Source organism: Onychomys torridus, chromosome 8 (genome assembly GCF_903995425.1).
Source record: "Onychomys torridus chromosome 8, mOncTor1.1, whole genome shotgun sequence".
In the NCBI taxonomy this organism is placed as follows: Eukaryota; Metazoa; Chordata; class Mammalia; order Rodentia; family Cricetidae; genus Onychomys; species Onychomys torridus.
Window position 1 is genome coordinate 103,376,251 of NC_050450.1, and position 19,985 is coordinate 103,396,235.

At 46.2% G+C, this 19,985-nt stretch overlaps 1 protein-coding gene across 3 annotated transcripts; it reads left to right on the forward strand.

Annotated features, from left to right (window-relative positions):
- Nucleotides 1-19,919, forward strand: Nup85 (nucleoporin 85). 3 transcript variants are annotated; one of them, XM_036194688.1, is made up of 20 exons: nucleotides 40-94; nucleotides 346-428; nucleotides 1,558-1,651; nucleotides 3,306-3,468; nucleotides 4,154-4,224; nucleotides 4,767-4,810; nucleotides 7,006-7,075; nucleotides 9,190-9,311; nucleotides 10,889-11,023; nucleotides 11,123-11,245; nucleotides 11,443-11,574; nucleotides 11,776-11,882; nucleotides 15,892-15,975; nucleotides 16,116-16,181; nucleotides 16,349-16,500; nucleotides 17,385-17,502; nucleotides 17,592-17,692; nucleotides 18,891-19,042; nucleotides 19,343-19,444; nucleotides 19,730-19,919. In XM_036194688.1, exons 3-20 carry the CDS (start codon nucleotides 1,591-1,593, stop codon nucleotides 19,832-19,834), a joined length of 1,908 nt encoding a protein of 635 aa, XP_036050581.1. In that variant the 5' UTR covers nucleotides 40-94; nucleotides 346-428; nucleotides 1,558-1,590; the 3' UTR covers nucleotides 19,835-19,919. The 3 variants fall into 3 exon arrangements, with proteins under 3 accessions (XP_036050580.1, XP_036050582.1, XP_036050581.1); XM_036194687.1 differs by lacking the exon at nucleotides 346-428 and having other exon boundaries at nucleotides 1-94; XM_036194689.1 differs by lacking the exon at nucleotides 346-428 and having other exon boundaries at nucleotides 1-94; nucleotides 19,343-19,418; nucleotides 19,730-19,795.
- The last annotated feature ends 66 nt before the right edge of the window (nucleotides 19,920-19,985 follow it).

Sequence of the window (19,985 nt, forward strand, 5' to 3'; positions counted from 1 at the left end):
GGGAGGCCTGAGTGGAGAGCAGCGGTAGCGCGGCGAGGTCCGGTTCGCAGGGCCACCCGCTATGGAGGAGCTCGATTGCGAGCCGGCGGTAACTGTAAGGGCGCCCGAGAGAGGCTTGTTTTGTCGCAGTGAGAGGGCTCCGTGTCTTTGGTCCCTACAGGCTTGCCTGCCTACCCGCGGGACGCATGCTTCTCCCCTGGACTCGGTTGCCACCGTCCGGGATGTCAGATTGAGTGGGGACTTGGTTAGGGCGGTGGCGGTCCCTGGGCTTCAGCTCCCGTGACTACTCATCCGGCCGCCCGGGCCCCACTGCATCCCTTGCCTTTCTGTCCTTCCCTTCTCTAGTTTTCCCCTTCGGGCTTTAGAGTGAGCTCGGTGTAAACCCCGCATTAGCTTCTACCTCTCCTGCTCTGCTGGCCCGAGGCTTGGTAAATGCGTCATTTATTCTCTTAGGAGAGTATAGACTACCAGTTTTTGCCGATCTGTATCCTATTCCTCTTGGACCTGGAACATATTTTTAATTCTGTGCAGAGGCATCGGATACCACCTGTGCTGGAGTTAGCCGCCTAACGTAGGTGCTGGGAACCGAACTCCGGTCCTTTGCAAGAACATTAAACGTACTTACCTTCTGGGCCCTCTTTCCAGCGCCTTTTTATCTAATGTGGATAATCTCTGATAAATTCATAGCCAGGTGTTTCAGTGCACCTCTAAGCCCAGGATTTTGGAGGTTGAGGCTGCGGGCTCACCAGTGAAGGCTAGCCTGGTAATTGCGTTGCAAGACCATTCTCCAAAAGCAAGGACTTAATCCCCAGCATTTGGGAAGTGGATGCTGGAGTATATCATAAGTTCAAGGCCAGCTTGTTATTTACAGAAGAAAAAAAAAAAGTGGGAGCAAATGGGACTTGAATCTTCTGTCTCTTGTTTATCTTGTGAATAAATTATCTCTCTCTGTGTGTGTGTGTGTGTGTGTGTGTGTGTGTGTGTGTGTATGTGTGTGTGTGTCCTGGATCTCACTCTGTAGACCAGGCCCTCATACTCACAGAGACGCCTGGCTCTGCCTCCCAAGTGCAGATTAAAGGTGGTGTGCCACCACCTCCTGGCCATAAATTATCTTTTAAAAAATTTTATTTATTTTTATTTTTTATTGGTGTTTTGCCTGTATGTATGTCTGTGTGAGGGTGTTGGATCCTGGAATTACAGTTGTGAGCTGTCATGTGGGTGCTGGGAATTGAACCTGGGTCCTCTGGAAGAGCCAGTGCTCTTTGCTGATAGGCCATCTCTCCAGCCACCCCCACCCCCACCCCCTGCTTTTTTCTTTTTTCTTTTCCTTTGTTTGGTTTTTGAGACAGGTTTTACTGTGTAGCTCTGGCTGTCCCAGAGATCGCTGTGTAGACCAGGCTGGCCTCAAACTCATAGATCCACCTGCTGCTGCCTCCTGAGTGCTGGGATTAAAGGTGTGCTCACCACTGCCCAGCCTGACTATGCATTTCTGTGATTACACATTGAATGAGAAGACCCTGACTAGAAGTAACAGTTCCGTGCCTTATGTTTTGCTAGTGGATTCCAGGCGTGAATTCCAAGAAGAAGCAAATGTGTTTTGACTGGGGTCCTGGGGAGATGCTCCTGTGTGAAACTTCCTTCAACAAAAAAGGTAGTTAGTTCTTGTTCACCTTGTGCTGGCACATTTGTTGACTACCTGGGGCAGAAACTGAAGTTATTTGGCAACATTTTTATTTTTTAAGCTTTCTTTGTTTTTTGTTATTTTGAGATGGGGTCCTCCTGTGTAGTTCTAGTGGGCTTGAATTTGTGCAGTCTGCTATGTGGCCCAGGTTAGTTTTACATTGAATTTGTACAGTCTGCTATGTGGCCCAGGTTAGTTTTACATTGAATTTGTGCAGTCTGCTATGTGGTCCAGGTTAGTTTTACATGGATTTGTGCAGTCTGCTATGTGGTCCAGGTTAATTTCAGTTGAGTTCTGCATCTTCCTCACTCAGCTTCTAAAGTGCTGGGATTTGAGGTATGAACTGCTACACTTAACATTAACATTAACATTTTTAAATTTTATTTTCTATGTATGGGTATTTGGCTACATGCATATCTATGTACCACTTGTGTTTGGTGCCTGCAGAGGCCAAAAGAGGGCACTGGATCCCAGGAACTAGAGTTATATATTTATGTGAGTTGCCATGTAAGGTGTTGGGAGTTGAACCTAGGTCCTCTGGAAGAGCAACTTGTATTTTTTGTTTTGTTTTGTTTTTTTAGAAGTTTTTGTTGTTGTTGTTGTTTTGTTTGTTTGTTTTTGTTTTTTGTTTTGAGACAGGGTTTCTCTGTGTAGCTTTGCGCCTTTCCTGGAACTCACTTTGTAACCCAGGCTGACCTCGAACTCACAGAGATCCACCTGGCTCTGCCTTCCAAGTTTTTTTTTTTTTTATTCAGTATCAGAGCTTTATTAGGAGGAGGAGGGGTGGGGGCAGAAGAACCAGGCTGAGAGCAGAGAGAAAGATGGTGGGGGAGAGAGAACAGAACAGAAAGAGCTTGTTTTGTTTGTTTGTTTGTTCGTTTTTGTTTTTGGTTTTTCAAGACAGGGTTTCTCTGTGTAGCTTTGCGCCTTTCCTGGAGCTCACTTGGTAGACCAGGCTGGCCTCAAACTCACAGAGATCCACCTGGCTCTGCCTCCCAAGTGCTGGGATTAAAGGCGTGTGCCACTACCGCCCGGCTCCCCCCCCCCTCCCCCAGACATGGTCTCTCTGTGTAGCTTTGCGCATTTCCTGGAACTCACTCTGTAGCCCAGGCTGGCCTTGATCTCACAGAGATCTGCCTGGCTCTGTCTCCCTAGTGCTGGGACTAATGGCATGTGCCACCAATGTCCGGCTGAATTTTTTTTTTCCAGAGCTGAGGATGAACCCAGGGCTAAATCCCCAACCCCATGTGCAACACTCTGTATTAGATCACCAATACCAGCACAAAAGAGGCAACGGTGGTGTGTTGCCGGCTTGTAGTCTAGTACTTGGAAGGCTCGGGCAGTAGGATAACCAAGACTGTGATAGCATTCCTGGCTACAGAGTGAGACCCCAGCTCAACGCCCCTGTCTTCTGAAGAATTTCCTTTAAGACAGCCCTAGCTTGCACGGGTTCAGTGTGTGGACTAGTAATTTGTAACCCTCCTGCCCTGATCTGACAAGTGCTGAGTACAAAAGGCCCTCATGCTCAGCCAGTTTTAGAATTAAAGAATTAGAAATACTAGAATGGTTTCTCTTTTGGGGGGAAATGATAGATGTTATTAAATATTTTACTGTTTTGTTTCAGACAAATCAGAGAAGGTGCCGAGCTGCCCCTTTATCTATATCATACGGAAAGATGTAGATGTTTACTCTCAAATTTTGAGAAAACTCTTTAATGAATCCCATGGAATCTTTATTGGTCTGCAAAGAATTGAGGAGGAATTGACTGGAAAATCCAGGAAAGCTCAGTAAGTTGGGTACTGGTGGATGATGGTCTGTGATGAAGTAAAATACATCCTTATCCTTCCTTGTGAGTGACAGAGGGCCACGGAACTCCTGGCTCTCGTGTATTTTCTCAGGATGGGACTTCTTGATTATGTAAATACTGTTGGAAGACTTACTGGTTTGATAAGCCTTTCTGTTTTGATTCCTACTTCATTTGTATGTGTCCCTTGTAAATGCCCCCCCCCCAAATAAATAAATAAGAGGAAGGCTAGTCCAAATAAGTCCTTGAATTAGATCTCCTTTTTTCAAGATTTGAAAATGTGGTAAGCGGATCTTTAAGAGCTAGTGGCCAGCCTGGTCTACATAGTAAGTTCCAGATTAGCCAGAGCTGCATAGCAAGACCTGCCTCTGCCTTCTGAGTGCTGGGGTTAAAGTCGTGAGCCACCACCACCACCCAGCCTTTTTCAGTTTTTGTTTCTTTTCTTTTTTTCTTTTAAATTTATTTATTTATTTGTGCTTACAGTGTTCTGCCAGCATATGCCTGCAGTCCAGAAGAGGGCACTAGATCTTATTACAGATGGTTGTGAGCCACCATGTAGGTGCTAGGAATTGGACTCAGGACCTCTGGAAGAGCAGCCAGTGCTCTTAACCTCTGAGCCATCTCTCCAGCCCTTTAATGTCTTCTTGTGTCATTTCATTTCTTTGTAGATTGGTTCGAGTGAGTAAAAATTACCGATCGGTCATACGGGCCTGTATGGAAGAAATGCACCAGGTTGCAAGTAAGGATCTTGTGTACATCTGCAGTGTGCATCTGGAACTGTTTTCTCCAGAGGCCTCTAAGGAGGCTACTTTACAGTTCAGAGTCGGGCCTTGGTTGGATGTATGGTTTCTTTTTTTTTTTTTTTTTTTTTTTTTTAATTTTTATTTTTTTGAGCAGAGGATTGAACCAGGGCCTTGTGCTTGCTAGGCAAGCACTCTACCACTGAGCTAAATCCCCAACCCTGGTTCTTTTTTTAAAGATTTATTTATTTATTATGTATACAGCATGTATCCCTACAGGCCAGAAGAGGGCACTAGATCTCATTACAGATGGTTGTGAGCCACCATGTGGTTGCTGGGAATTGAACTGAGGACCTCTGGAAGAACAGTCAGTGCTCTTAACCTCTGAGCCATCTCTCCAGCTCCGGGATGTGTTGTATATATAAGCATTTCTAATGAAAATGGGTGGGTGTTAAAAGAAACAAAGACAGGAGCCATACCTAGCTTAGGAGGGCATAGTAGATTGAATATAGTCAACTTAAGATGTTTTGTATTCTGCTAGTTGCTGCTAAAGATACAGCCAGTGGCCGGCAGTTCAGCAGCCAGGTAAGGGGGTGGCTTGTATTCATTGTATTGGCAACATTGTGTCTTTCTGTATTTTTAATGTCTAGGGTGGCTGTGTAGTCACTGTTGCAGGAGGTTTTACTTTCCAGGTAGACCAGCAGCTCTTTGGGGTGGCAAGTATGGCTTTAAAAGTTCTGGTGTTTCCTTCAAGGTCTAGCCCATTGGAAACTAGGATCTGCTTGATAAATACTGAGTTTTCATTTCCTGTGGAAAAGATGAGGCCTAAGTACATGGTGTTGGTGAATTGTCATTTGAGGTGGAGAGTTGAACTTTTGGGACCATTGTTTGGAACTCAACATTTTGCTGAGCAGCAGATGGTTATAATTCAGTAGGGACTAGAAGGTGACACACAGAACCCTCTTTCCTCAGTGGGATCCCAGTGTTTTTGTGAGTGATGAACAGGGATAATACCCTGTCTCAGATTGGCACAGTGTGTTTTCCTGTGACCCAAGGTTCAAGGAGGGACGATGTCTGAACTAAAGCATGGTGATGGTGGGGGGCATGACTTCGTCTTCCTAAGAAAAGGGTCCAGGTTTCCTTTATCTTATGCGGGAGGGTCTTTCAGTTTTGACAGTGTTGGGTCTCAGTCTCAGTACCCTAGGTGTGCTAAACATGTACACTGTCACTGTGCTATGTATCCTCAGTCTACATGCCCCCTTAGTTTTTATTCATTTATTTTTATTGTGTGTTTATTGAGTGTATGCAAATACAAGTGCACCCATGCATGCATGTGGAGGACAGAAGAGGATGCTGCATATGCTCTCTCACTCTCTGCTTATTCTGTTTCTCCTTGAACCTGGAGGTTGTGTTTTCTTGGCTAGGCTAGAAGCCAGCAAACTCTAGTGATCCTCCTTTCTCTGTCCCCCTTACCGTTGAGGTTACAGATGTGCTCAGGACTCCAGTTTATCTGTGTGCTGTGATCCAAACTGCTCCTCACACTTCCACAGCAGATTCTTCCTTCTGTTCTTTTTCAGACAGGGTTCCACTGTATAGCTCAAGCTGGCCATGGACTTGCATTGATCTTTCTGACTCCTGAATGCTGGCCCTGGACTTTGTTTTAATTTTTTTATTTTATGTGCGTGGGTATTTTGTCTGCATGTGTGTCTGTGTACTGTGTGTGCACCATCCCTACAGAGGTCAGAAGCAGATATCAGATCCTCTGGAGCTGGAGTTTCAGGTGGTTGTGAGCTACCACAGAGTGCTGGGAATCAAACCAAGGTCTTTTGCAAGAGCAGCCAGTGCCCTCCACTGCTAAGATCTTCAGCCCCTAAGCTAGGCCTTTAATAGCCTGTTTCCTAAGCTGCAGTATATGGCATATGGGCCTGTCTTTTCCCCTTTTCTTTCTTTCTTTTTTTAAAAAATAGGATCTCATATAGTTCAGGCTGGCTTGGAGGTCCTCATCCCCTACCCTCACATTCCAAGTGCTGGGATTACAGGCTAGGCCGGTATGGAACCCATGACACTCCAGCCTTGGTCTCCTGAGTGGCAGTTCATAGATATTAATCAATGCCTTGGCTCCGACTTTGCAATTTTGTTCTGCTCATTCATTCATTCATTCATTCATTCATTAGTTCATTCAATTTATTGACAAAGTTTCTCAAAATTATCTCTTCCTTTTACTAAGATAAAACTTCTATAACCACAATCTGTCAAGAGCATAAGTGTGTTTATGCTAGTTTACTTTCTGTTTCATATAAAAATAAATTCACTAGTGTCAGAATTATGCAGGGCTTTTTTCTATTTTTTCTTCTCTTTTTTTGGTTTTTCTTTTTTTTTTTTTTTTTTTTGTATGTGGAGCTGAGGATCGAACCCAGGGCCTATTGAGCTAAATTCCCAGCCCCTTCTTTTTTTGGTTTTCCAAGACAAGGATTCTCTGTGTAGTCTTGACTGTCTTAGAACTATAGCTCTGTAGACCAGGCTGGCCTTGAACTCACAGAGATCTACTTGCCCCTGCCTCTGGAGTTCTGGGATTAAAGGTGTGTGCCACCATCACTGAGCTGAATTGTGCAGGTTTTTCTCTCCTCATCTAAAATCCGGTCCTGAGCTCTCCGGTGGGAAATCTTGTTGGAGGAGTGTCACTCACTGACTGTTGGTTTGTGATTCAGGCTCTACCATGTTTCTTTGCATTCAGATTTCAGCAATGTTTCCTGATAAAATTGTCTCCATTTCCTCTTTAGGTCTCCATTTTGTCAGCCATGGAGCTCATCTGGAACCTGTGTGAGATTCTTTTTATTGAAGTAGCCCCGGGTAAGCTCAGTTTGTTTGTTTCCTTCATGTAGCCTCAGTTAAGCCAGGCTAACTGTCATAAGTCACAGGGTCCTTGTCATCCTCTGTCCTTTCTGGTCTGTGCTGTGTGTCCTGACAGTGCATTGCTGCTCAGAGGCCGGTGCTGTGCTGCTCCTGAGTGTGACCATCACTCAGGCAAGGACAGAGCAGCCCTGGAGATGGGCATGTCGTCAGACCCCACAAGAAGAGTCCTAGGAAGTGCCTTCTAGGAGCTGAAAATGTTAGGTAGATGACACTTCAGAACTACTATGTGGGCTGCAGGAGTGAACAGGTCAGCAAGTAAGAACACTGGCCGCTCTCTGTAGGACCTTCCAGTTCCCAGCATGATGGCTCACAAACATCTCTACCTCTAGTTCCAGGGGATCCAGAGCTCACTTAGGCCTCTGCTAGCATCAAGCATGAAAGTGGTGCACAGATACAGACATGTGCAGGCAAAACATACACACACCTTTAAAAAAAAGGTACTGAGACAAATAGCCGGCTAGCATAAAAAAGGATGCCCAGTATATGGACTGTCCGAGGGATTTTGGAAGGGACATGGTGATGGGAGTCCAAAAGTGCTGTGACTGGTGATCAAGGCTAGGGACACTCTCCCTATCTAATTGGGGTTATTTCTTTGATCTTGAATTATGTTGTGGCTCATCCAATACCCTGGCCTCTCTGTTCAGGTGTTGTGCTTTGTTGTTTTGTTGTTGTTGTTTTGAGACTGGGTTTCTCTGTGTAGTTTTGGTGCCTGTCCTGGATCTCGTTCTGTAGCCCAGGCTGGCCTCAAACTCACAGAGATCCTCCTGGCTCTGCTTCCCAAGTGCTGGGATTAAAGGCGTGCGCCACCACCGCCAGGCCTTGTTTGTTTATTGTTAGCTTGCAATGTAATGACTTATGCTTGCTCTTTCCTATGACTACATATACCCTTAACCTCTGTGCAACATAACATTTTACTTACAGTCCTGTTGAAGTGACTGGGAGGCTAAAGGCAGAGGATTGAGAGGTAGAGGCCATTAGGTTACAAAGCAAGATTTTTGCCTAAAAAGGACAAAACACAGCCCACTGTGGTGATGCAAGCAGTTTGTCCTGGCAGAGGCCAGCTTGCTCTACATGGACAGCACCCAGGGATACATAGTAAGCTTCTACCTTAATAAAATCAAAACGTAGGCCAGGTATGGTGGCATACTCATAGACTCCAGCAGCAGGAGGCCTCTGAATTTCAGGACGAGCAGGTGTGCATAGTGAGACCCTGTTTCCAAAAAGAAGGGGAAAAGAAAAGAAAACAAAACAGGCCTGGAGGGATGGTCCAGTGGTTAAGAGCACCAGCTGCTCCTGCAGAGGACCCAGGTTTGCTCCCCAGCACCTGTATGAATCACAGCTCTGTGCAACTCCAGCTCCAGGGGTGGGCTGTTGCCCTCCTCTGGCTTTGGGTACTGCATGCATGCAGGCAAAACATTCATAAAATAAAGGTAAATAAATTTTTAAAAGTACAAACAATTAATCACCAACAAAACCCCCAAAATACAACCAAAAACAACCCTCCCAACATCAAAAACTCAAAGCAGTAATACAAACTTAATTGCTCAGATACCTCTCCTGCCCAGTACATCTATCACCATTGATACGTACCATCTAACGAATGCCAACAATCAGGTAGCCATTTCAGACACACCGCACACAGCCTCCCATATTTGTAAAGAATGCAGCCGTGGCAGGGTGTGGTAGCACACACTTAACAACGCTGACATTCCCAGAGACTCCAGCACTTGGGAGGTAGAAGCGGAAGTTAGAATTCTAGATGAGCTTGGCTTTAGAACACAACCATGTTTCAACAACAACAACAAAAAAAACTGATGTTTGAGAGCAATCTGAGGCAGGTACCATCCCTTCTGGGATCCAGTGAAAGATGGTCCTGCCTTGCAGAGATTGGACTGGCTTGTAAGCGCCTTGCTTTTCCTTCCAAGTTGCAGGAGATACACCCCTCTGCAGTCAGGTTTTCTGCTTAACCATCAGTCTGTACTTTGGGTAAAGTGGGACTTGCTGCAGATAAAGGTGGGGTCTTTGTGTGTGATGTGAGTCTTTCTTCTCAGCTGGCCCCCTCCTCCTTCATCTTCTTGACTGGGTCCGACTGCACGTGTGTGAGGTGGACAGTTTGTCGGCAGATGTTCTGGGCAGTGAGAACCCAAGTAAACATGAGAGCTTCTGGAACTTGGTGAGTGTGATGTGGCCTGGACCCTTCTTCCTTCTGCCTTGCATTCTGTGGCCTGCTGCTGTCAGGTGGAGATAGGATGACCTGCTGCTCCAGGCCTTAGCTCAGCTCTTTGAGTTTATGATCACAGAGGTGGTTTTACATCTTTCCTTCTCTGATCCAGAGTAGTTTGAAAGTAATTTCGCATGGAGAGTAACGCTTTGTAAACTTGTGGCGGAAACAGAAGTTTGGTTTGTTTGTAGAGCTGAGGAAGAGGGGATAAAATAATAAAAGTGGTTGATGGGGACCAAGGTGGGGATGGAGTGCAGATGGGCACAGTGGCCATTTTGAGGGGGTAGGATACTCTAGGGCAGTGGTTCTCAACTTGTGGGATATCAGAGATGCTGCATATCAGATATTTACATTACAGTTTACAACAGTAGCAAAATTACAGTTTTGCAGTAGCAATGAAGTAATTGTATGGTTGGGTTCACCACAACATGAGGAATTGTATTAAGGGTCAGCATTGGGGGGGGGAGGTTGAGGACACTGCTCAGGGCTTGTGGTGGTACCCTAGTAGAATGCCTGCCTAGCATCTGCGAGATCCCACTCGATCCTACTCGCCAGCACCACAAAAAGAAAAAGAGTATCTTTTTTTTCTTCCAAAAAACAAAAGACAGGGTTTCTTTGCTGTAGTTGCTCTGGCTGTCCTAGAACTCACTCTATAGACCAGCCTGGCCTTGACTCCTTGACTCACAGAGATCCACCTCTACCTCCTGAGTGCTGGGATTAAAGGCGTGTGACACCACTGCCTGTCTGGTTTGGGTTTTGAGACAAGGTCTGACTGTGTAGCCTTACTGGCCTGGAGCTTTTTTTTGGTCTTTGAAATAGGGTTGGGTGGTGTGGTTGCCTGTAATCCCAGTGATATGGGGTGTTGAAAGCAGAGGGTGGCCACCAGCCTAACTAAGTTCATCGAGAGTAGTAGAACCAATCACCTGATGAAGTCCTCTGGCCTCCTTGTGGGACACAGCTGTGTAGACACATATGCACACACAGGAATGAAAACATTTAAAGTTGGTTGCCAACTATCCTACAACTGACATTTTTCAGTGGGGTGATATCTTAGTCAGGGTTCTGTTCTTGAGATGAAACACAATGACCAGAAACAACCTGAGGAGTAAGGGCTTAGTTTACCTTATCCCAGAGTCCTAGTATATTGAGAGAAGCCAAGGCAGGAAGCTGGAGGCAGGAGCCGATGCAGAGGGAGGGTGCTGCTTTCTGGCTTGCTCCTCATGGCTTGCTCAGTCTGCTTTCTTAGAACCAGGACCACCAGCCCAGGGATGACACCACCCACCATGGCTGGGCCCTCCTCCACCAATCACTAATTAAGAAAATGCTCTACACCTACCCACAGCCTGATCCTATGGAGGCATTTTCTTATAACAATACTTCTATAAAATCAGCCAGCACAGAGTATGACTGGGAGTTTGCTGCTAGAAGGGAGGAGTTCTTGCTGACTTGGGTCAAGGGCAGCTTGGAGGAGTCAGCACTTTGCAGTCCTGAGCCTTCTGCTAGGGCTCATGTCCCACATCTCTTTGCAGGTGACTGTCTTGGTGCTTCAGGGCCGTTTGGATGAGGCACGACAAATGCTGTCCAAAGAAGCTGATGCCAACCCCCCTTCTGCAAGCATGTGCCGCATCCTTGGGGATCTGATGAGGACAATGCCCATTCTGAGTGTACGTGGGAGCTGTCTTGCCTGCCTGGTCTTGGGAGATAGGGATCAGGGAACTTGTATGTCTGGGAGCTTAGTGTCTCACAGCCAGTCTTTCCCCCAGCCTGGCAACACTCAGACTCTGACGGAGCTGGAGCTGAAGTGGCAGCATTGGCGTGAGGAGTGTGAGCGGCACTTGCAAGACAGCACATTCGCAGCCAGTCCCCGCCTGGAGTCTCTCTGCAAGGTGTGGGGCAGGGTAGTGGGGTGGGACACTTCCCTTGGGACCTTGGCATCCATGCAGCAAGGAACTGGCTTCTCTTTGGAGAGGGCTGTCAGGTCACTCACTGCAAAGGAGGGAACCCAAGGCCCCAGATGATATCAGTAGAGTTGCAAGAAGTCTTCACTGAGGACAAAGCTCAGAGAACATCTCTCCTCACTCAGATCATGCTGGGAGACGAGGCCACCTTGTTGGAGCACAAGGAGCTTCTGAGCAACTGGTACCATTTCCTAGTGACTAGGCTGCTGTATTCTAACCCCACAGTGAAACCTATTGACCTGCACTTCTATGCCCAGGTGAGTGACAATGTCTAGGGGACTCTTTGGTTCCCTAATTCTTGGTGTGGCCTCCATGGAACAGGAAGGCTCTTTACTTCAGTTCTTTGGGAAGGAACTCCTCTCCGGACTGCCCACACGGCAGTCCTGCCCCAGCCACCACCCCCACCCCCAGTCTCTGCTTCCATCTTGGAGATTGAGTGGGCTATCACCTTCCCACAGTCTAGCCTGGACATGTTTCTGGGAGGTGAGAGCAGTCCAGAGCCACTGGACAACATCTTGATGGCGGCCTTTGAGTTTGACATCCACCAGGTGATCAAGGAGTGCAGGTGAGGCCTCATTTGAACTGTTTGTTTATGAGACAGGGTCTCTCTGTAGACCAGGCTGGCCTTGAACTCCCAGAGATCTGATTGTCTCTGCCTCCTTTAAAGGCATGCGCACCATACCCTCTCGTTTTAACTCTTTTAAGGGGTACAATTCAGCGGCATTAAATATACGTCAGCCATCACCTTCATCACGTCTAGAATGTCTTGTTCCTCCGACTTTTTCCCTTTCTTAGTTTTTGTTCTTTTCCTTCCTCCCTCCCTTTCTTCCTTCTTTCTTTCTTTCTTTTTTGGAGATAGGGTCTCTGTTTGTAGCCCTGGCAATCCTGGAACTCACTCTGTAGACCAGGCTCGCCTCGAACTCACAGAGAGCTGCCTGCCTCTGCCTCCCCAGTGTTGGGATTAAAAGTGTGGGCCACCCAGCCTGGTGTTTTTGTTCTTTTTCGTGTTTTTTTTTTGGTTGTTGTTGTTTTCTTTTTTTAATATTTGTATGTATGTATACTCTGTGTGTGGAGGTTGATGTGCCTTGTGAAAGCCTCAGCTTTATTGCCTTGAGACATGGACTCTAATTGAGCCAGAAGCTTGATGTTTCTCCTAGGCTGACTGTTGGGTGGCAAGCTTTTAGGATCTACTTTTGCCCATTCCTCAATGCTCTGGTTGCAGGCACCTAGAGCTATATCTGGCTTATTACCTGGTATGGAGGATTCAAACTGGGGTCCCTCATGCTAGCAGAGCAAGTGTTCTTATGCACCAAGCCATCTCAGCTTCTTTGTGTTTTTGGGCTGCCTTGGAACTGATTAAGTAGCCCAGGTTGGCCTTGAACTTTCAAAAAAATCTAGAATTACAGGTAGGGACTATCATACCTAACCTTTTTACATTTATTTCTATAGACTTGTTACCAGGCCTGAGCCTGGGTAATTTATGTAGAATCGAAATGTATTTTCTCACAGTTGGAGAGGCTAGAAGTCTGGGGTGAAGGCACTGGCAGGTGTATTGCTGCACTGATGGCACCTACTGTTTTTGTGAGAGTCTCTTACAGTAAGTAGCTTAGGCTGTTTTGGAGTTCACTATGTAGCCAGTAGACCAGCAATGCTGCCTCTCAGTCTTCCAGGTGCTGGGGAAGAGGTTGAGCCACCACACTCAGCTCCTGATAGTGCTTCTGAGTGCTGTATCCTCCAGATGGGTGGAAGGTGGGAGGCAGGACTCATAGCCTGCTAAAAGTTCTTTGTAAACTGACTGCATTTCATTTGTGAAGGAGAGTCCTTATCACCCACTGACGCCCTGTCTTCGTGCCCTCTTGGCCACTAAGGTGCTCAGGTCTCCTGCCTGACCACATGCAAACAGATAATGGCTTCTTCTGATGAATTGGGGGTTTCACTGGAGCTTGAGCTCTGCCTTGTTTATACTTGTTTCCATTGTAGGAATATTCAAAATGGTATTGCAGGAAATAACATAGATAGGAAGTAGCCAGGCTTTGTAGCTCAAGTTTATAGTCAGCCTACTACCTGAAGACTGAGGAATGGAGGAACAGAGTTCAGAACCAGCCTCTATTGCATGACAAGTTCAAGGATATCCTGGGCTGCATGAGACCCTATCTTAAAAAAAGAAAGAAAATAAAATCTAGAAAGAGATTGAGAGATGGGTTTAGCAGGTAAAAGGTGCTTGCCACCAAGCCTGAAAAGTTTGATTCCTGTAACCCACATTGTGGAAAGAGAAAATCAACTTCAGAAAATTGTCCTTTGACCTCCACATGTATGCTGTGGCTTTTGGTGTGTACTTGCATATAGAAACACAAATAAATGTTAGATAAGAAAAAATCTAGGAATAGTGAACTTATTATTAGGAACCTATTAAACATGCACTCATTTTAGAGGAGAGTGCTTCCCAACAGTTTAATTTCAATGAGTTGGGCTATTGAACTATCATGGCTGGAATTCACAGCCCTCATCCTGAGTCTGTCCCTCATTGCAGTGAGCCATAACTGAAGCAGGGAGTATCTAACATAATCAAAGCTCAGCCTTCCTACCTGGTGGTGTGATCATCTACTTGGGAGTGGATACAAGAGGTCAAATCCAACCTTGGCTACATAGTGAATTTGATCCCTGAGTTACAGGAAACCCTGCCTCAGAAAACCAAAATTTTGCTACGTGCAGGGGCTCATGCTTTGATCCTAGCATTTGGGAAGCAAAGGCAGGGGGATCTCTGAATTCCTGGCCAGTCTCAAACAAAACAAATAAATGGGAAAACTTTCAAGGAGTCTCTCTATGTAGTAGTTAAGTATCGGCTGTTTGATTGTACAGAGAATTGCTTTGCAGCCTGCTTGTAAGGGAGGAAGTTGGGAGTGGCCGCAGAGAGCCTTGCTTAGAACTGAGTTCACTGTCCTGGATTTGTTACAGTAGATCTGGGCAATGGGAAGGATTTCCCTCCTGCTACCATGTTGGAGTTTTTGGGGAGAGGGGTTCGTGTAGTTCAGACAGAAGTTGAACTTGATACATAATTAAGGTTACCCTTGAATTCTTGATCTTCCTGTCCATACTTACTTGGTAAAAGGATTACAGATGTGTGCCACCACATGTATTTTTTTGTTTTGTTTTTTGAGACAGGGTTTCTCTGTGTGTAACCCTGGCTGTCCTGGAACTCGCTCTGTATTGTAAATGGAGTAGAGTTTCTGTCCTGCCCACCAGTTCCCAAACAACCACTTAGAGGCTTAATATTACTTATAAGTGATCAGCCAATAGTTCAGAATTATTAATAACTACTTCTTACAATTTATCCCATTTCTTTTATTTATTTGTTTGTTTGTTTGTTAGTTAACTTACCCCATTTCTATTATGCTCTGTATTGCTCCGAGGCTCATAGCCTTTACCTCTATCTCATTTTGTATGTCTGACTCATCTCTGTCTGGGGACTCCTCTGACTCCCCCCCCCCCCCCCCCCCACACACACACAAGATTTCTCTGTGTAACAGCCCTAGGCTGTCCTGGAACTTGCTTTGTAGACCAGGCTGGTGCCTCAGACTCACAAAAATCAGCCTGCCTCTGCCTCCTCCCAAGCCCTGGGATTAAAGGTGCGCACCACCACCCAGCCCAACTCTACCCTTATTTATTTATTCATTCATTCATTCATTCATTCATTCTACATACAGTGTTCTGCCTGCATCCCTGCTGGCCGGAAGAGGGCACCAGATTTCATTACAGATGGTTATAAACCATCATGTGGCTGCTGGGAATTGAACTCAGGACCTCTGGAAGAACAATCAGTGTTCTTAACCTCTGAGCCATCTCTCCAGCCCCGACTCTACCCTTCTTTATCACATCATTCTCAGTTTGGCTTTCCCACCTAACTTTATCCTGTTCAGCTACTGGCCAGTCAGCTTGTTTGTTTATTTATTTATTTAATAATTTATTTAACTTTATTTTATGTGCATTGGTATAACAGTGTTAGATCTTCAGAAACTGGAGTTAGACAATTGTGAGCTGTCATGTGGGTGCTGGGAATTGAACCCGGGTTCTTTTGGAAGAGCAGTCAGTGCTCTTAACCACAGAGCCATCTCTCCAGCCCCAACTTGTTTATTAAACCAATCACAGTGACAAATCTTTACAGTGTACGAAAGGATTTTCCTCAGCATTGGAGACCAGGCTGGCCTCAAACTCAGAGAAGTCTGTTTGCCTGTGCTTCCCAAGCAATGGGATTAAAGGGGTGCACCACCACCACCAGGAGGATTTTTTTTTTTTTTTTAATTTCGAGCATGTCACACATACACACATATACATGCCCTGTTGTTTCCAGTAGAGGTCCAAGGACAACTTTTGAGAGTTGGTTCTCTTTATTATGTGGGTCCTAGGGATTAAGATTAGATCATCATGCCTGGCATCAGGACCTTTCCCTCAGCCATTTCTTTGCCCAATTGTTTTGTCTTTTTAAAGCATCGGATGTGTGGGTTTCCTACTCATTTCAGTCATGTGATTTTGGTCCCTTCCCTGACTTCCTTTTTGTTTGATATCTGGATTTGCAGCATTGCCTTGAGCAACTGGTGGTTCGTAGCTCACCTCACCGACCTTTTGGATCACTGCAGACTCCTCCAGTCACACAACCTCTAGTAAGTTGGCCAGATGCACCGACCCTCCTTATGTCACCAGACCTTTGAGGGAGGGCCAGTATGAAGCACAGTAGCAGGTTAGGTTGCTGGAGCCCTGAAGGAGGCAGGCTTGCCAAAGTCCTGTGTTGTTTTTTTTCCAGTTTTGGTTCTAATATGAGAGAATTCCTTCTGCTGGAATATGCCTCGGGACTCTTTGCTCATCACAGGTAGGAAGGCCCCACAAATGGTAGTGACCTTGTGGATGCCAGTGGAGTTTTACTGCTCTCTTGGCTGGTTTCAAGGGTTGGGAGGATGAGTGTCAGGTGGCAATGCCCAGAGCCATAGGGCAGCCTATCTATCTAGCCTCTCAACCTCTGCCTTCTTTGGACCTTAGCCTGTGGCAGCTGGGGGTGGATTACTTTGACCACTGTCCGGAGTTGGGCCGAGTTTCCCTGGAGCTGCACATAGAGCGGATCCCCCTCAACACAGAACAGAAAGCCCTGAAGGTGCTGAGGGTCTGTGAGCAGCGGCAGATGACTGAACAAGGTGAGTCCCAGTTCCTCCCAGTCTGTCCTCTGGTTTGTCAGGGCATCCTTAGGCTGAGCACAGCTCCCAAATACTGTCACAGCTTACCTCTCACTGCCACACCATAGAGATGGTGTATGGTACATGCCCAGACAAAGGGCCACATCAAGGAGGGACAGAAGAGCTGGGGTTGCCCTTTAAAACCTAGAAAAATCAGTCCTTTTCCTTTTAGAAAAGATCTACCTGTCCTCACATTCCATGCAACCCGTGGTCAGAGCTGAGTCATATGTAGCTGTAGGTGGGTGGTTGCTCCAGCAAAGCCTGGAGCAGTGGGGAAGGTGATCAGGAGCACAGCAGCAGGGACAGGTGTCCATGGCTTTGTCCTCGTCTTCCCACTACTGAATGAGAAGCACTTGCATACTTAAACCATCACTTGGAAGCTCATGTGTTCAAGACCTGAAGGAAGGAAGGTAGATTTTGTGGTCTCTGGACAAACAATGGTGGGACTGTTATGGGGGGAACTAAGACCTTTTTTTGCCACTCAAGCACAAACACTCAGAAAGCCAGTCCAGTGGGTGGGTCATCTGTGGTACTGAGCAGAGTAAAGAACGCAACTATGAGCTGGGCAGTGACGGTGCACAACTTTAGTCCCAGCACTTGGTAGACAGAGGTAGGTGAATCTCTACAGACCGAGTTTCAGACAGCCAGGACTACACAGAGAAATCATCGAGGGGGTGGGGGGAGAATAACCTATGAAGTTTCTGGTTCTTCTCACTTAGCTGTACATTGAGCCCATAGTTCTTTAGATTGTAGAGGCTGTAGGTTGGCCATGTCTGTCCCAGACGGCTCTTCACGGGAGAGATTATAAGGTCTAAGACTTTGCCTTTTGTCCTCTACCCTGAAAGTTCGAAGCATCTGTAAGATTTTAGCCATGAAGGCTGTCCGCAATAACCGCCTGGGCTCAGCCCTCTCTTGGAGCATCCGTGCCAAAGATGCTGCTTTTGCCACGCTCGTATCTGACAGGTGGGTAGTTTTCTGGTTGGCTGGGACGTGGGAGTTTGAGGAGGGAGGGCCTAGTGCTGCTGCTCTAACCTCTGGCCTGGGTCCTGCAGATTCCTCAGGGATTACTGTGAGAGAGGCTGCTTTTCTGACTTGGATCTCATTGACAACCTGGGGCCAGCCATGATGCTCAGTGATCGACTGACATTCCTGGGTGAGTCTGCATTCTTTTCCCTGAGGACGAGGGAACCATCTTTCTAGATTTTTCCAGTCTGCTTAGAAACCTACTTTGCAATTTTAGTAACATTTTATTTTCAAGTAATTCCAAACTTACGGAAATGTAGAAATGTCACAAGGAACTTTTCATGCTCAATTTTGTTTTTAAGACAGGGTTTCACTGTGTAGTCCTGGCTGTCCTGGAAATCCCTATGTGGACCACCCTACCCTCTAACATGGAAATGTGGGGGCTGGAGAGATGGCTCAGTGGTTAAGAGCACTGCCTGCCCTTCCAGAGGACCTAAGTTTAATTCCTAGTACCTATGGCAGCTCACAACTGTCAATAACTCGAGTTCTAGAGGATCTGACACCTTCACACACACACACACACACAGGCAAAACACCAATGCACATAAAAATAAATCCTTAAAAAAAAAAAAAAAAAAAAAAAAGCCAAACGTGGAAATCTGTTTGCCTCACTTCCTTAAGGCTGGGATTTTGGGCCTAGAGAAAGTCTGGAATGGTTTCCATGTCCAGTATCCCATCACACTTCCACCAGAGATTTTCTCACCACTTGTGTGAGCCGGCAGTTCACTTCAGGAAGAGATTGACTTCTCCCTCCACTTCATGTATATCAACCAGGACTCAGTTTTTTTATCTTTTTTTTTCCTTTTAAAATTATAGATATACATGTAGGCAAAACAACAATGCACATAGTTATCAGCTGCCATGTAAATGATGGGAATTGAACTCAGGACCTTTGGAACAGCAGCCAGTGCTCTTAACCACTGAGCCATCTCTCCAGCCCTTTAATCCTTTTCTTTCAAACTTCTGTTTTGTGTGTGGGTGTTCTACCTGCATGTATGTAAAGTCAGAAGAGGGTATGGGGTCCCATAGGACTAGAGTTAGATGAGTGTAACCTGTCATGGGTGCTGGGCACTGAATCCAAGTATTCTGTAGGAACAGTTCCTTCCAGTCCTTATCTGATCTCCTGTAGTCTATTAAAGTGCGATATTTACCCAGATTTGGTGTTCCTAAATGCCTGTCTTTGAATCCTACATTTCATTTATCTATGAACTTTGACTGCTCTACAAACATCCCACCGTATGGAGTTCTAGTTTATGGCCAGGATACCTTTTCTAAGTCTGAGCTAAGTGGAGAGGAATGTTCAGGTGAATTCATGCTCCTCCTAACAGGAAAGTACCGGGAGTTCCACAGACTGTACGGGGAGAAGCGCTTTGGTGATGCTGCTTCTCTTCTGCTGTCCCTCATGACCTCTCAGATCGCACCCCGTTCTTTCTGGATGACTCTGCTGACAGATGCCCTACCTCTTTTGGAACAGAAACAAGTAAGGCTCCATCACTTCTAAGCAATGTATTCTGTCGTTTGGTGGTCCTCCTTAGCTTGGTTCATATATGCCTCCTCCCAAGTACTTCTGTGCATGCAAGTGTATTACAGGGCTCATGAAAGAAAAGCCAAAGTGATAGTATCTGCCAGTGGTGCTGAACCTGACTAGAGGGGTGGATGTGAGCCTAGGAGCCAGACATTCTTCTCAAGTCCTTAGAAGGAAGGTCTTCCATGAATTTGGACCTAGCCCAAATATTCTCTACCTGCGGAGCAGCTAAGTGAATCGGCCTCTTCCCCCTAGGTGATTTTCTCAGCAGAGCAGACATATGAGCTGATGCGCTGCCTGGAAGACTTGGCCTCAGGGAAGCCAGGGTGTGGTGAGCCTGATGTCCAGCGACTCCAGGTCATTTGAACTTTGGGGAGGTGGTTCCATGCTCAAGCAGGAAAAGGTCTCTGTCTGGGGATTCCCTCCACTCTCCTGTGGTCCTGAGCATTAGCCCCTTATGAACTCATGTGCCGTCTGCGACATGCCCATTTTTAGGAGCAAGTGGATGCTTCAAGTCTTCCTATCCTTCCTGTCTGTCATCCATGGCAACAGCTACCCATAGCATATTGGTCTCAGGCTGACCGTGACTGCATTGTGTTCTTTGGAAGCATTAGAGAACATTGCCTGTTTTCTGCTCTTTAGGATGATGACGACATAGAGACCACCAAGGTGGAAATGCTGAGACTGGCTCTAGCCCGGAATCTTGCTCGGGCGATTATAAGAGAAGGCTCCCTGGAAGGCTCCTGAGAGAAGCTGTGGACAGTAGTTGCAATATAGTGACTTTGTATGGTGATGTAAATAGATTTTAAAGGAATAAATTGTCTTTTGCAAATACAAGTCCAGTTATTAGTCTGACGAAGGAGTTTTTGTCTGTCCTGAACTAGTGGCAAAAATGAAC

Excerpts from the sequence above, each read along its gene's own strand:
- Nup85 (XM_036194687.1), top strand. The coding sequence starts at position 62 with ATGGAGGAGCTCGATTGCGAGCCGGCGGTAACT. Across the intron at positions 7,076-9,189 it reads TTTTATTGAAGTAGCCCCGG|CTGGCCCCCTCCTCCTTCAT; the intron begins GTAAGCTCAGTT and ends CTTTCTTCTCAG. Across the intron at positions 9,312-10,888 it reads ATGAGAGCTTCTGGAACTTG|GTGACTGTCTTGGTGCTTCA; the intron begins GTGAGTGTGATG and ends ATCTCTTTGCAG.